Raw genomic sequence first — 13,033 nt, 5'->3', positions numbered from 1 at the left:
CATTTCAACCCCTGGGAGCCCTTTGGAGCAACTTCTGCTACTTGACAGGATAGAGGGCAGGAGAAGGGTGTGAGATGGTTGGGGTAACTGCTCACCTACCACCTGATATCATACTGGTCCTCTGTAGTCCAAATCTGTATCCCTGGGGGGCACACTATGGTTGAGGTATTAAAAAAATTAAAGCCTTCCCTGAAGGCACTTCCTGCAATGCAGACAGAGCTGGGAGCATGGGCTTCCTTAGAGCAGGCCCTACAAGATGAGGGTGCAAGTTGCGGCTGCATGGGGTGATGGTGTGAAGTAGGGCTGGGTGGCCTTGGGCATGTATGTGGTCAGTGGCAGGCCCAGCTCCTAAGGGCAGACAGGGCTGACCATCTAGGCAGCCTCTGCACTTTCATATCTAGATCTCTCACCACATCAATGATGACTTTTTCCACCATTTGTGACTATGCTCTCAAATTCTCTTGGGCTGAGTCACCTCATTGTCATTCCTCATCTTTCTCCCTGACTTCTTCCTCCACAGACTCTCTGAAGGAGAGTCTTTCCAATCCTTTCTTCATATCTGGTCATTTCTTTCTCTTTGAATAGCTCCTGACTAGCCCCTGCTAACTCCATTCCCCAGTGAGCCCCTCAGAGGCACTGGCTAAGCCCATGAAGAAATATCCCTGTATTCAACATCGGAAGATCAGCTCTGCCACTCACTAATTTAGCCATCTCACTTAAAAATCTGCAGAATGAGGGAATAATATGAATCCTTGCACTTCTTAATTCATAGCATTGTTGTCAGGCTAAAATGAGCTAATGAAGGTAAAAGTACTTATTATGTACCATGTTCTCAGAATCATGAGAGAAAATGTATCGGTGGTAGTTGTTCTCAGCTTTTATGAAGCAATAGGCAATTAAATCCTAGTGCATAATAAAGACTAGTTTTATGTCAGTTAGTTCTGTGGGCTGACTGGAGTTGACTCAACTTAACTGGGAAGTTCTGCTCATGCCTTAGCTGGATCTGGGTCCTTGGGAGCGTGGCTCTGCTGGAATTTCTAGAACAGTGCACTCACCTATCTGGTGCCTTGGCAGGGCACCTGGGATGGTTGAGTCCCTCTCTCTGTCTCTTTGTGGTCACAGGACCTGCATGTGTGTTTCCATCAAGGTAATAGGACTTCATACTGGCTCAGAGCTCCCTCAGCTACTGTAAAAGTGGAAGTTACTAGGCCTTCTCATCTTGGGCCTGAAGCTGGTGCAGTGCCACTTCCTCTGCATTGTATTGGTTACAGTGAGCCTCAGGGCTAGCCCAGATTCATTGTGATAGGGGAATGCATGAACCTGTGACTTCCTGGAGGCGTGGCTAGTGGGGCTGTATTTGGATATAGTGACCACACATGAAAAGTACATTTGGGTGCTCAGAGGAACTTTTATGGTGAGTTATTGCTGAGCATTTACTGCTCCTATTTACCAGTAGTTGTACTATGCCTTCCTATCAGTGATGCTCTCAATCCTTGGGGAGGTGAAGGTGGAAGGAGACATATTATTCTAACCCCATGCTTCCCAGTGTGTGGCCACTGTACCTTCTGGGCCTTTAACAAACTGGAGCTTTTTAAAAATATGTATTTCTCGGCCTACCTTCTGTTTCACAATCTGTGACAGGGGTGAGACCAGTAATCTGCATTTTTACAAAATCCTGGGATGATTCTTTCAAACACTGATCTTTGAGAATTTAAACCTAAACATGAACTCTGTTTCATACGTCTCCGGGTGATCAGTATCCAGCCCACAGATCAACCACGAGTCAGTTCCATTTACTGGTCTCCTGCTTTCCTGTTCTGTTCTCAGTGTACCCCGAAGGTGGTGGTTTTGTTTTTTTTAATTATTATTATTTTTTTGTGTGTGTGATTTGGGTGAAGATTTACAGAGCAAATTCACTTTCCATACAGCAGTTCACATATGCTTTGTCTCATGACACTGACCACAGTTTACCACAATGCAACAGCTCCCCTCTCACTTCCTCCCCATAGTTACCTCTTCCCTGTGTCCATCCCTCCATGGACTCCTGCCCCCTGAGCTGTCTCCCTGTGCATAAGCAGCCCTTCTTTCTCCCATGCTTGCTTTCTCCAAGGAGAGTATCTACTTGAGGTAAATGTTCAACTCATATGCCTATCTTTTGCTTGGCTGGAAACCACAGGTGTGGGTTCAATTCCAGACCTGAAGGGCAGCTAGGGGCCAGTGTTCCACCAGGCTCTATCAGACCAGCAAACCTGGTCCCCCCACCTTTTTTTTTTCCTCCAAATGATTTTGAGTTTTGTTCCACATTGTTCTCCCTCTCTATCAAGGATCTCCTACATAGATCCCCTTCCAAGGGGATGACAGTGGTAGCCAGGCACCATCTAGTTCTTCTGGTCTCATAGTCATATAGGCTGCAGATCAGAGGGTGTACCAGTCACTAGGACTAATTGTTTCCATGACTTTTTGGTTTTCTTCATTCTTCTTTGCTCTGGACAAGGAGAGACCCATCGTTGCATCTAGATGGCAGCTTGCTAGCCCAAAGGTGTTCTTGACTGTTGCAGCATGAATACTAATCTGTGAGCATATGTCATAGATTTGGTTTTTTCCTGAGGTTTTAATGAACCTATACACACACACACACATATGTATGTATATTACATATATATATATGGAGCTCTGGTAGCTTAGTGCCTAAGGCACTCCACTGCTAACCAGAAGGCTGGCGGTTCAAACCCACCAGCCACTCCTCAGAAGGAAGATGGGGCAATCTACTTCCGTAGTGATACTGCCTTGGAAACCCAAGGAGGGGTTGCTATGAGTTGGGTCTGACTCGACGGCACACAACAACAACAAAAAATGTGTGTGTGTGTGTGTGTGTGTGTGTGTGTGTATCTTCCTGTGTCATGGTGTGAAGCTGTCTTATTGCTATGGAAATGAAAACAGTACTTAGTAGTCACCAATTCTCCATGTGTTTGGTATATAGTCAGGATCAGTCTAGTTGACCTTGGGTTTGGAAGCAAGTGGCAAATCCTGTTTCTAGGCCTTTTTGGTCTCTCCTGTTGCAAAGAGAGAGCCTCCTGAAGCTGTGGCTGGGTCCAGTGGCCGTGTGCTTGCCCCTGAGATATTAGTGGGCCAGGGAGGAAAACAGCCTTGCTTCTTGACATAGGTAAGGTCCATATCCTTCCCCATATCCTCACTCCAGTGAACTGGCACAGAGAGTACAGCTGCTGCTGTGAAGCAAGGGCATCCTCTGTTTGACCTTCATCTGCCTCACTTGAAGAAAGTCAGGACCCCTTAGTCAACAGTAGCAATAAATATGACTTGAGCATGTTGTCGCTGAGCTGAGCAATAGTTGTCCAGAGAAGTAAAAGAGTTTCGGTCCTGAATGCTGTACTTGAATGATTAATGAGCTCTTATAACAAAGACAAATGACACACGCAAGTATAAAGTGAGTATGTGGATACTAGGTTTACAGAAAACAAAACAAAACAAAAAACCAAACTCATTGCCGTCAAGTCGAATTCGACTCATAGTGACCCCTCCTGGGGTTTCCGAGGTGTTATCTCTACGGAAGTAGATTACTCAATCTCTCTTCCAAGGAGTGGCTGGTGGGTTTGAACCACCAGCCTTCTGGTTAGCAGTCAAATGCCTTAGGCACTAGGCTACTAGAGCTCCCAGGTTTACAGTAGGGCAGGATCATTTCTGGATGTCAAGAAGACTACACAGACAGTGTGGCTTGAGTCAGACCTTGAGGAGATATGTACTTGGACCAGGAGAAAGGAATGTTCAGGGGTGGCAGCTAGGAAGCCAGAAGAGTGGGCATTCCTGGCAAAGGACATCAGAGGACTGAAAGACTAGAGGCTGTGGGTTGAGAAATACAGTCTGAGAGGTAGAGTGTCCAACAAGCTCTGCATCTCCCTGCAGAAGCCTCCCCTTCTCTAGCCTCTGGAAGCCTTTTAGCCCTTTGTCGCCCAACTCACAGGGGTTTGGAGGTGGAGCCTGTTTTTCAGTTCCAGTCTTGCTCCCAATCACCAGCTCTCTAGATGCCCTCAGCTAGCTGACCACTATCCATACACATTGGCCCTCATTTCTCACCCTCTACCTGACTCTGGCCACCCTCATACCTGGTTTCCAGAGCCCCAAGTGCCCCACTCCAGACAGAAAGTTAATGGTGCTTTTTAGAGGACACTGAAGGTGAGTTCCCATCACCCCCTAGCTCCTGGGGCCCTCCATAGCCTGTTCAGCCCCACTCACAGTTGAAGACTTGTTGGGAACTTTGTGCCGTTCTCACCTTAACTCACTTGTGTTGATGAAGGTGCTTGTATGAAGGGTACCATTAGGGTGAGGGTTGCCATCACTAGCAGGGCAGGAAATGACCCACTTTCCCACAGAAAGTGGGAACTCCTCTTATCCACATGGAGCTAGAAGGCAAGTGCCACAATCATTTTGGTTTTGGATGGGATGAAATCATGTTTGTCGAGTAGCAAACTCATTTTTGGTTTCGAAGGGAGAGTGCCAAGGGTCACGCTTAAGACACATGTCCTAAAGCAGGGGCCTGCAGTGGGATTCCAAATTGAAGTTGCAGAACCATGGGAGGTATAGGAAAGAGTGAGAAGACAAGAGTGAGAACAGGGAGGGAGATGCAGGAGATAGAGGACAGCATTTGGGGCTGGCATTTGTTTTCATGGATGGATCCATTTTAGTAGAAGACTCAGGCTGGGGCAGATCAGAAAAAGATGAGGTGATTTTGTTGGCTTGTTCACCTATTTATACTTGCATTCAACCATGCATACTGTCCACAAACATTTTCTGAGTACTGTCTATGAGGTACATAGATAATTAGATATAGTCCCGCTCTCATATTTCAGTTTATAGGGGGAGATGATGATGATGTTGTTAGCGGCCATTGAGTCAGCTCTGACTCATAATGACCGTAAGTGTGTCAGAATGAAATGTTGCCTGGCCCTGTACCATCTTCATAAAATGAAAACCCTACAGAGGGAGATAATAAAAAAACAAAATAAAATAAAAAGACCAACCAAACTCATTGCCGTTGAGTCAGTTCTGACTTGTGTCAACCCCACGTGTTGTTTTTGTTGTTATGTGCTATTGAGTCGGACCTGACTCCTAGCGACCCCTCCTTGGGTTTCCAAAGCAGTATCACTATGGAAGTAGATTGCCCCGCCTTCCTTCTGAGGAGTGGCTGTTGGGTTTGAACTGCCAGCCTTCTGGTTAGCAGTCAAGTGCCTTAGGCACTACACTACCAGAACTCCTAAACTGCTCCATAGGGTATTCTTTTTTAAAAAAATTTTTATTGTGATTTAGGTGAAAGTTTACAGAGCAAATTCACTTTCCATACAGCAGCTCACATACCCTTTGTCTCATGACATTGACTGCAATTTCCCACAATGCAACAGCTCCCCTTCCACTTCCTCCTCCAGAGGGCATTCTTGGCTGTAATCTTCATGGAAGAAGGTTGCCAGGCCTCTATTTTTTTTTTTTTTTTTATTAGGATTTGGGTGAAGATTTACAGAGTAAATTCACTTTTCATACAGCAGTTCACATATACTTTGTCTCATGTCATTGACCAAAATTTACAATGCAGCAGCTCCCCTCCCACTTCCTCCCCATAGTTACCTCCTCCCAGTGTCCATCCCTTCATACTCTTCTGCACCCTGAGCTATCTCCCTGTGCATAAGCAGCCCTTCCTTCTCCCATGATTGTTCTCTCCAGGGCGTGTGTCTACTTGAGGTAAATGTTTAACTCACATGCCTGTACTTTGTTTGGCTGGAAATCACAGTTGTGGGTTCAATTCCAGACCTGAAGGGCAGCTAGGGGCCATAGTCTCAGTGGTTACACCAGGCTCCATTGGACCAGCAAACCTGGTCCCCACCTTCTTTTTTTTTTGCCTCCAAATGATTTTGAGTTTTGTACCACATTGTTCTCCCTCTTTATGCAGGATCTCCTACATCCCTTCCAAGTGGATGGCAGTGGTAGCTGGGCACCATCTAGTTCTTCTGGTCTCATAGTTGTATAGGTTGCAGATCGGATGGTGTACCAGTCGCTAGGACTGATTGTTTCCATTAATTTTGGTTTTCTTCTTGACGAGGAGAGACCCGTTGTTGCATCTAGATGGCAGCTTCCTAGCTTTTAAGGTCCCAGTCGCTACTCTGCCAGGCCTCTATTTTATGATGCCCTTGAGTGGGTTTGAACTGTAAACCTTTAGGTTAGTAGTTGAGCGCAAACCATTTGGGCCACCTAGGGACCTACAGGGAGAGATAGGCATATATAAAACAATGTGATAGTTTTACAGTTGCTATGATTGAAGTTTATATAGTGGGGACAGAAAGGAAGGAGTGATACATTCTACCTGGAAATAGAGATGGAGGGTGAGGAAATACTCAAGGTGATTCACTGTATTGGGCAAGGGTTAGGGACAAGGATTGAGGACAGAGAAGGGCTTTCCAGAAGGAAGGAGGGATGCAGGGACCAAGGGTTGATGGAGCTAAATAGCAGGTGAAATGGGAAGAGGAGAGTGGACAGGGAGAAGGTTGTGATCAGACCAGTTCACTGCATTCAAGAACACCAGGTCATGGCCCGGGAATACATGGGGATAGGAGGAAAGGCTGTAAGAGTCAAGAACAATGAACTTGAAGCTTTGAGAAGTTGGAATCTAAGTTTCTGAATGATGACAGGACATGAGCTGGGCCACTGAAACAATGGGAGCCAGAGGCCAAAGATGCTAAGAGGGAGCTAGTCCTCAAAAGTCATCTGGGAGAGGTCACTGACTTGTCTCAGTCCAGTTCTGAAGTTACAGAAGAACTCATTATAAGGAGACCTTGCCCCTGTAGTTAAACTAGCCCATTCTAAATGTCCTTAGCTTTTCCTGTCCCAGCCTCTATGTAACCAGGCATTTTCTCAGTCTCTACCCCTGTCAAGAACCCTAGTCTTTTCCTGAAACTTATTTCTTTGCCTGTTTCTTCTGTACTTACCCCTTTTACCTTCCTCCATTCCCACACAGTAGAATGTGCCGGGGTTCCTTCTTATGATGTAATCTCACACATGTGTGTGCGCACTCACTCTCCCTGTCTCACACACACACTCTCACACACATGTGCAAATGCACACACACATGCACACAAATACACTCCTCTCAGTTTCATTTTGTAACAAGAACACTGGACTAGAAGGCAGAGACTGCATCTACCTACTGTTTTATTGAGTTTTCAGTAAACTCAATAAAGTGAGCTAGATGACCTTTACATTCCTTTCTGCTTTTCAAAATCTACGATTTTATAACTTCCCTCCACCCATATAGGCATTTCAAAGTTTGAGTGGCAGCAGGGTGGGGCAGGGTGGGAAGGTGATAGAGGGCAGCAGGAGGGCTGCGCTTCCTGCTTCCTGGGTCTGATTAGTCTGGCCTTGTCCATTCATGGTGGCCATCCTAACAGGTCTCTTCCACAGTGGAATAAAGATTCAGGGGCCTTAGGGGCTGCTAGGACAGGCCAACCAGGGTCCTCCCTGTCGTGTTAATCCTTATATGTCAGAAAGGAAGGGATCCATGTCACTCCGGGATTTCCAGCCTCCCTCCACCCTCCCCTCTCTTCCTGGTGGGAAGGTGTTCTCCATATTTCCAAAAGTTTCTCCCCCATGTAGGAAATGAATGAATTTGAAAACATGTAATTTCTAAATTTTTATTGTTGAAATTGAACTAGTTAGAACAGCTCTCAGATCTCTCCACTGAGATGTCCGTGGCACTGTTCCCCCTCCTACAGCCTCTCTTCTCCCCTGCATCTCTTCCCTCTTTCTGCACCTAGGAAAGCTCTGAACTGAGCTCCAGCTGGGCCCCCTGCCATATTCAGACATCAATATCTGTTTAAATTTATAGACAAGAACCCAGAGTTACTGACCTGCCAAAGACTCATTCCCTGGGGCAGGGGATACAGAGATTGGATGAGCATCCAATCCTTCTGTCTCTGAGACCCTTGCTCCACCCCAACCCCCTACAATGTCAGTCCGCCCCTCACTTGTTCTAGACTTAGTTTATAGAATTGCCTAGAAATGATTCTGTTAACCTCAGGGCAAAGCTCACACCTGAATGTAATCTTATAGCTCGTGTCATTTTCTCCTTTTCTGAAAGGTACTAAGAAGACAGAAACAAGCAACTCCCCCACAGAGCCCGAAAAAACCCAGCCAGAAGAGGTGGTGGTCAACGGGAGGGAGGAGGAGCAGACTGCGGAGGAAATCCTCAGCAAAGGCTTGAGTCAGATGACCACCAACGCCGACACAGATGTGGATACCTCCAAGGACAAAACCGAGTCCATCACCAGTGGCCCCATGTCCCCAGAGGGCTCACCTTCCAAGTCTCCCTCAAAGAAGAAAAAGAAATTCCGAACCCCATCCTTCCTGAAAAAGAGCAAAAAGAAGGAGAAAGTGGAGTCCTGATGCATGGCACCCATGGGCTCCCATCTGCAACTTCAATCTCCTCCCTTCCCCTTCTCCCATCTCTGTCCCTGAAGCACAGGGCCAAGGAGGGGTGATATAGGACCCTGGATCACATTCTGAGGGGGATCTTAAAGATCACCCTGCCAACCCCTCATTTTACAATTGCCCCAGAGAAATCAGGTGACATGCCCACGGTCACACAGCTGGTGAGCGGCAGAGCCTGCACTAGAATTCAGGTCTTCTGACTCCCAGTCCAGTGCTCTTTCCACTATTCAACACTGCCTCGTTGTGGGCCACCTTTGTGAGGATGCTGCCCATCCATCTGAGCCCAGGGCATGGAGGCCAGATGGTCACAAGCCCTCACAGGCTCAAGCTAAATCAGAGAGGTTGAGGCTTCCCCTGAGCAAGATTCACTTTCTGTAAGAGAATGCAATCTCCAGCTGTTAGAGAGATCACCACGTTTAAAAGCCTTTCTTCTCTTTTCCATTTAGGGTCCTGCCCTGCTGCTCCAAGTAACCATACAAATTGACCCCTATAACAGAAGTTAATATTTGCTCCCAAGGGCTGATGGCTTAGCTTGTATTTCCCCAACCACTGACCCTGAGCTTTCTTCATGGAACCTCTGGAGTGACAGGTGGAAGAGTTGTAAGAGCTGGCAGACATAAGGGAAGGCCAAGTCAGACTAAGGATTGAGTATGGCTTAATTGATGTCAGATGCCAGGAACTTGACTCATTCAAATTGTGCATTTCAGGCACTTTAAAACTAAAACTAAATTTAGCATAGAAAAATGTTGATGCTCAGGGCATAAATTTGGATTCTCTGTTGGCTCTGAGTTGTACAAGGAGGATCGTGGCAATGCTATTCCTTTCTAGCTTTGCATGACACACACAGCAGTGCAGCCCTACACGCCTTCCTTGCTCCTGTCTTACAGTGAGGTGTCTCCTGACGGTCCTTCACACTCAGAACCATTTGCTCACAGATCAGGACTGGTGCCCTCCTGCCTTGGCATCTTGACCTTGGCACCTTTGGGGTTTTGGCTCCCTCTGAGTCCAGCAGAGGAGGATCAGAGATGAGCCCTTCAAGATTCATTTTTTTGGACCAGCTGTCAGAGAAATGCTTGGATGTCCCTGGCCCTGTCACTGTCTGTCCATCCTGGCACCTGGTAATAGCTACAGCTTCTGTTTTAAATGCCAGTGCTATCTTTTCATACTCCTCCATGGGCATTTATTAATGAACAATGTTGGCTCCTGAAAATCAGACAATCCGTTCTCTTTAAAGTACAGTGTCGTCACAGAATATTTTTTTCTCTTTTGGGCTGCGTATTGTAAACAATATTTTTGAAAGCTCTTAATCATAGTTTTCCATTTGCTTTGGATAGGCACTGTGCAGGCTTTATATACATTCCTTCTCTTAATCCTCCCAGCACTCTGTGAGGTGGGTACAATCACTCCCATTTTGTGGGTGAGGAAACTGAGGTCCCAGAAGGATAACTGACTTGCCCCAGGTGACTCGGCTAGTAAGAGCCAGAGCCTGGATTTGAATCCAGATCAGACTGAGTCCAGAGTTCTTACATTTAACAGCTATGGTGAGCAGAAAACTAATCCCCAAGGGTGGTGGTTTCAGTCCAGACCCCATTTCCATGAGTGGTCTTCACTGCATAATGTCAGCACTTAAAATCGACATAGGACACTATCTGTGCCCACCTTCATGGGTGCATGTTAAGTTCCTGCTTAGGTAGTTGTGACGATGCTAGTGTGGCCTTTGGATACAGGAGTGGCAAGAGCCTCTGGCTGGGACTGGAAATGCTACCCATAGTTGGACTATTTCATGAGAAGAAAGGAAAAGGAAACTGACATATGACGAAGGAAAACCCAATAATCTCTCTCTAACCATTGCCCTAGGCACCCCCCCCTTCCCACTTTCTGATGAGACAATGCCATGGTCAGGAACGCCAGTGCCGCAGAAAAACATGTGGTGTGGGAAATGCCTTTAAAAGCCAATCCTTGATGCCTTCTTTAAAAAATAGATTTCATATTAATTCACTCATCCTTTCACAATATTTGTTAAGTACCCATTAAGGGTCAGGCATTATGCTGACATGAAAAGAAAACAATCATTGTGAGTAGAATAGTAAGTGGCAGACAGTATTGTGGAAGTGTGGCGTGGACACAAGCCCGGATGCAGCTTTTTGTATTTGAGTGGTTGTAGTTTGGAAATGACACTGGTTGACTCTGTACCCAACAGATTCTCCTTATTTCCTCTGTAGCAGTGAGGCCCGATATAAGTGAAAATGCCAGCACCTTGCTGGAGCATCATCCTTGGAATTTATGGCATGGGTCCATATTTTACTTATCAATTTGTTCACTTCTCATGCTTTCAAAAACCATGCACTGAGCTTGGCTCATGGGCCAGGTGTGAGGCTAGGGCACACAGCTCCTACCCTCAAGAAGTTTGTAAGAATGGCAGGTGGATAGACAAACCACAAAACAGGCCTAGGATACAGAGGTGGCATAAGGAAGCAATAGATAATGATCTTGGAGGCCACAGAAACCTTCCTGAAAGAAATGATAATTTTCAAAACAAAGGAATATTTCAGGAAGATGTAGGGTAGGCAAGGCATTCCATGATGAGGGAAGGGCATGTACTAAAGCAGGGAAGCACAGAACGCCATGACGTGTTCCACAGAGTCATTCAGCCTTGCTGGAGCATGATGGGCAAGGCAGGGTAGTAGTTTGCTTTAGAGGTGGGCAGGGCTTGGTCATGAAGAAACTTAGATAAAGTGCAGAGGAGCAAGCCTTTATCATGGGAGGGGTTTGGAGTTGCAGAGTGCTTTAATTCAGGATAGTCATGATAAAAGCTGCATTCTTGCATTTTAGTAAACTCCCTTTGGTGACTGCCTGGAGGATGACTCTGAGGGGCCTGGGCTGGGCTGGAGGCATGGGGCACACCTCAGAATGAGACCTTTCTGAAAGTAAGGTACTCAGTACTAAGATATCTTGGATGGCTTACCTTACACTTCATTTTACTTGATAGCAAATAGTAAGTGTCCAGCACAGAATTCATTTCCATACAATTCTTTGGATGAGGTATCTTACCAGAGGTCTTTGGCAAGGAGAGGGAAATATTTAGAGAGTTAATGTGTTGTGCAGTGTCTGGTTCTGTTTTGTGTTGATGTGGAATTGTTGGGAGAACTGTTGAGTACTTCTGGAAATCCCTCCCCTTGTCCACATAGGGTATAGTGTGCTCAGCTGCAGACTTGAGGGCATGCACCGAATGCTGTTGAAGCAGATGTGCAGTCCAAACACAACCACATGCTTTCAGGGTGGCCAAAACCCAACCCAACCCAACCCACTGCCATCGAGTCGATTCTGACTCATAGTGACCCTTCAGGACAGAGTAGAACTGCCCCATAGGGTTTTCAAGGCTGTAAATGTTTACAGAAGCAGACTGCAGCTAGTGGGTTCAAACTGCCTCCTCATTCAAATCACTCCATATTCTTCCTCTGCAGGGGAAGAATCCCATTTTAAAAGGAGGAAGCTCATCCAAGAAGAACCTTACTGTAAAGCACTGTCCTTATGCCACTGACTGACTTATGTATCTGGGCCTTGAATCCTTTTCCCTGTGTATGTATAATACTGTGTCATTCATTCACAATAGTGTAGCCAAATGTTACTCACTGCCTTACAGAGAAGCCTGCTGCTCTCATCTACGTGGGAGCAATTCTGTAAAGCCACTTCTGTGGTTGCTGTGGATAGGAAACAACTGTTCATCCAGTAGTACAGTTCACTTCCAAATATCTAAAAGATTAAAATTATGTTTTTTTTCCCCATGCATATATGTAGAGGGGTAGATATACACATAGAAGCTCTGGTGACGTAGTGCCTAAGACTTTTGACTGCTAACCAGAAGGCTGGCAGTTTCAAACCCACCAGCCACTCCTTGGGAAGAAGACTGGGCAATCTACTTCCATAGAGATACTGCCTCGGAAACCCAAGGAGGGGTCGCTATGAGTCGGAACTGGCTCAATGGTAGTGAGTGAGAGTGAGTGAGTGATTTACATAGATTACCACAGGCCTGTACATCATGCTTCTGCCATTTCAAGCCAAGGGTCTTTGGTTCTTGACTAAATGAGAAAATATGTCCCTCTTACTCATTTTACACATATGGGTCAGCAGGAGCCCTTGAGTTGATGAGGTTACAATTGGTTCTCTGAACACAAAGGAAACAGGTGTTCTTTCATCTCGTCTGACCACCTGAGTCTGGCCTAACTCTCTAAGACAATAAAATTCAGAGCCTGAGGAGAAATGAGGTAGGGGATAAATCTTTTCACTCCTGCAGAAAGGACAAGGCACCACACAATTCAATACCTGATGGGATGTCATATCACCACTGTCCCACCTCTATTCTGACAGAAATAATTTAATACTAGAAGAGGCCTGAACTGAATAGTTTCATGAAACATGCTCATTGGTTTTTCATATGTGGTCCCTTGTGTCACAATATGAAAAAGCATACATACCAGTATAATTTCCAAATGTCCCGTCTAATCAACCTATCATTAGACATACTTTTTTTTTTCCCCCTGCAAGA

General features: G+C 45.9%; 1 protein-coding gene across 1 annotated transcript in view; it reads left to right on the top strand.

The window, feature by feature from the left end:
- Nucleotides 1-8,442, top strand: part of ADD2 (adducin 2) — a 50,334-nt gene extending 41,892 nt beyond the window's left edge. The window contains exons 14-15 of the mRNA XM_007940109.2: nt 3,213-3,215; nt 8,138-8,442. Coding sequence (XP_007938300.1) covers nt 3,213-3,215; nt 8,138-8,442 — 308 coding nt within the window. The remainder of the gene's footprint in view (nt 1-3,212; nt 3,216-8,137) is intronic.
- The last annotated feature ends 4,591 nt before the right edge of the window (nt 8,443-13,033 follow it).

The sequence above is a fragment of the Orycteropus afer genome, unplaced genomic scaffold (assembly GCF_000298275.1).
Source record: "Orycteropus afer afer isolate SDZICR_OR568_19922 unplaced genomic scaffold, OryAfe1.0 scaffold00065, whole genome shotgun sequence".
NCBI lineage: Eukaryota > Metazoa > Chordata > Mammalia > Tubulidentata > Orycteropodidae > Orycteropus > Orycteropus afer.
Note: the sequence above shows the minus strand (reverse complement) of the source record. Positions and strands in the feature narration are given on the sequence as shown.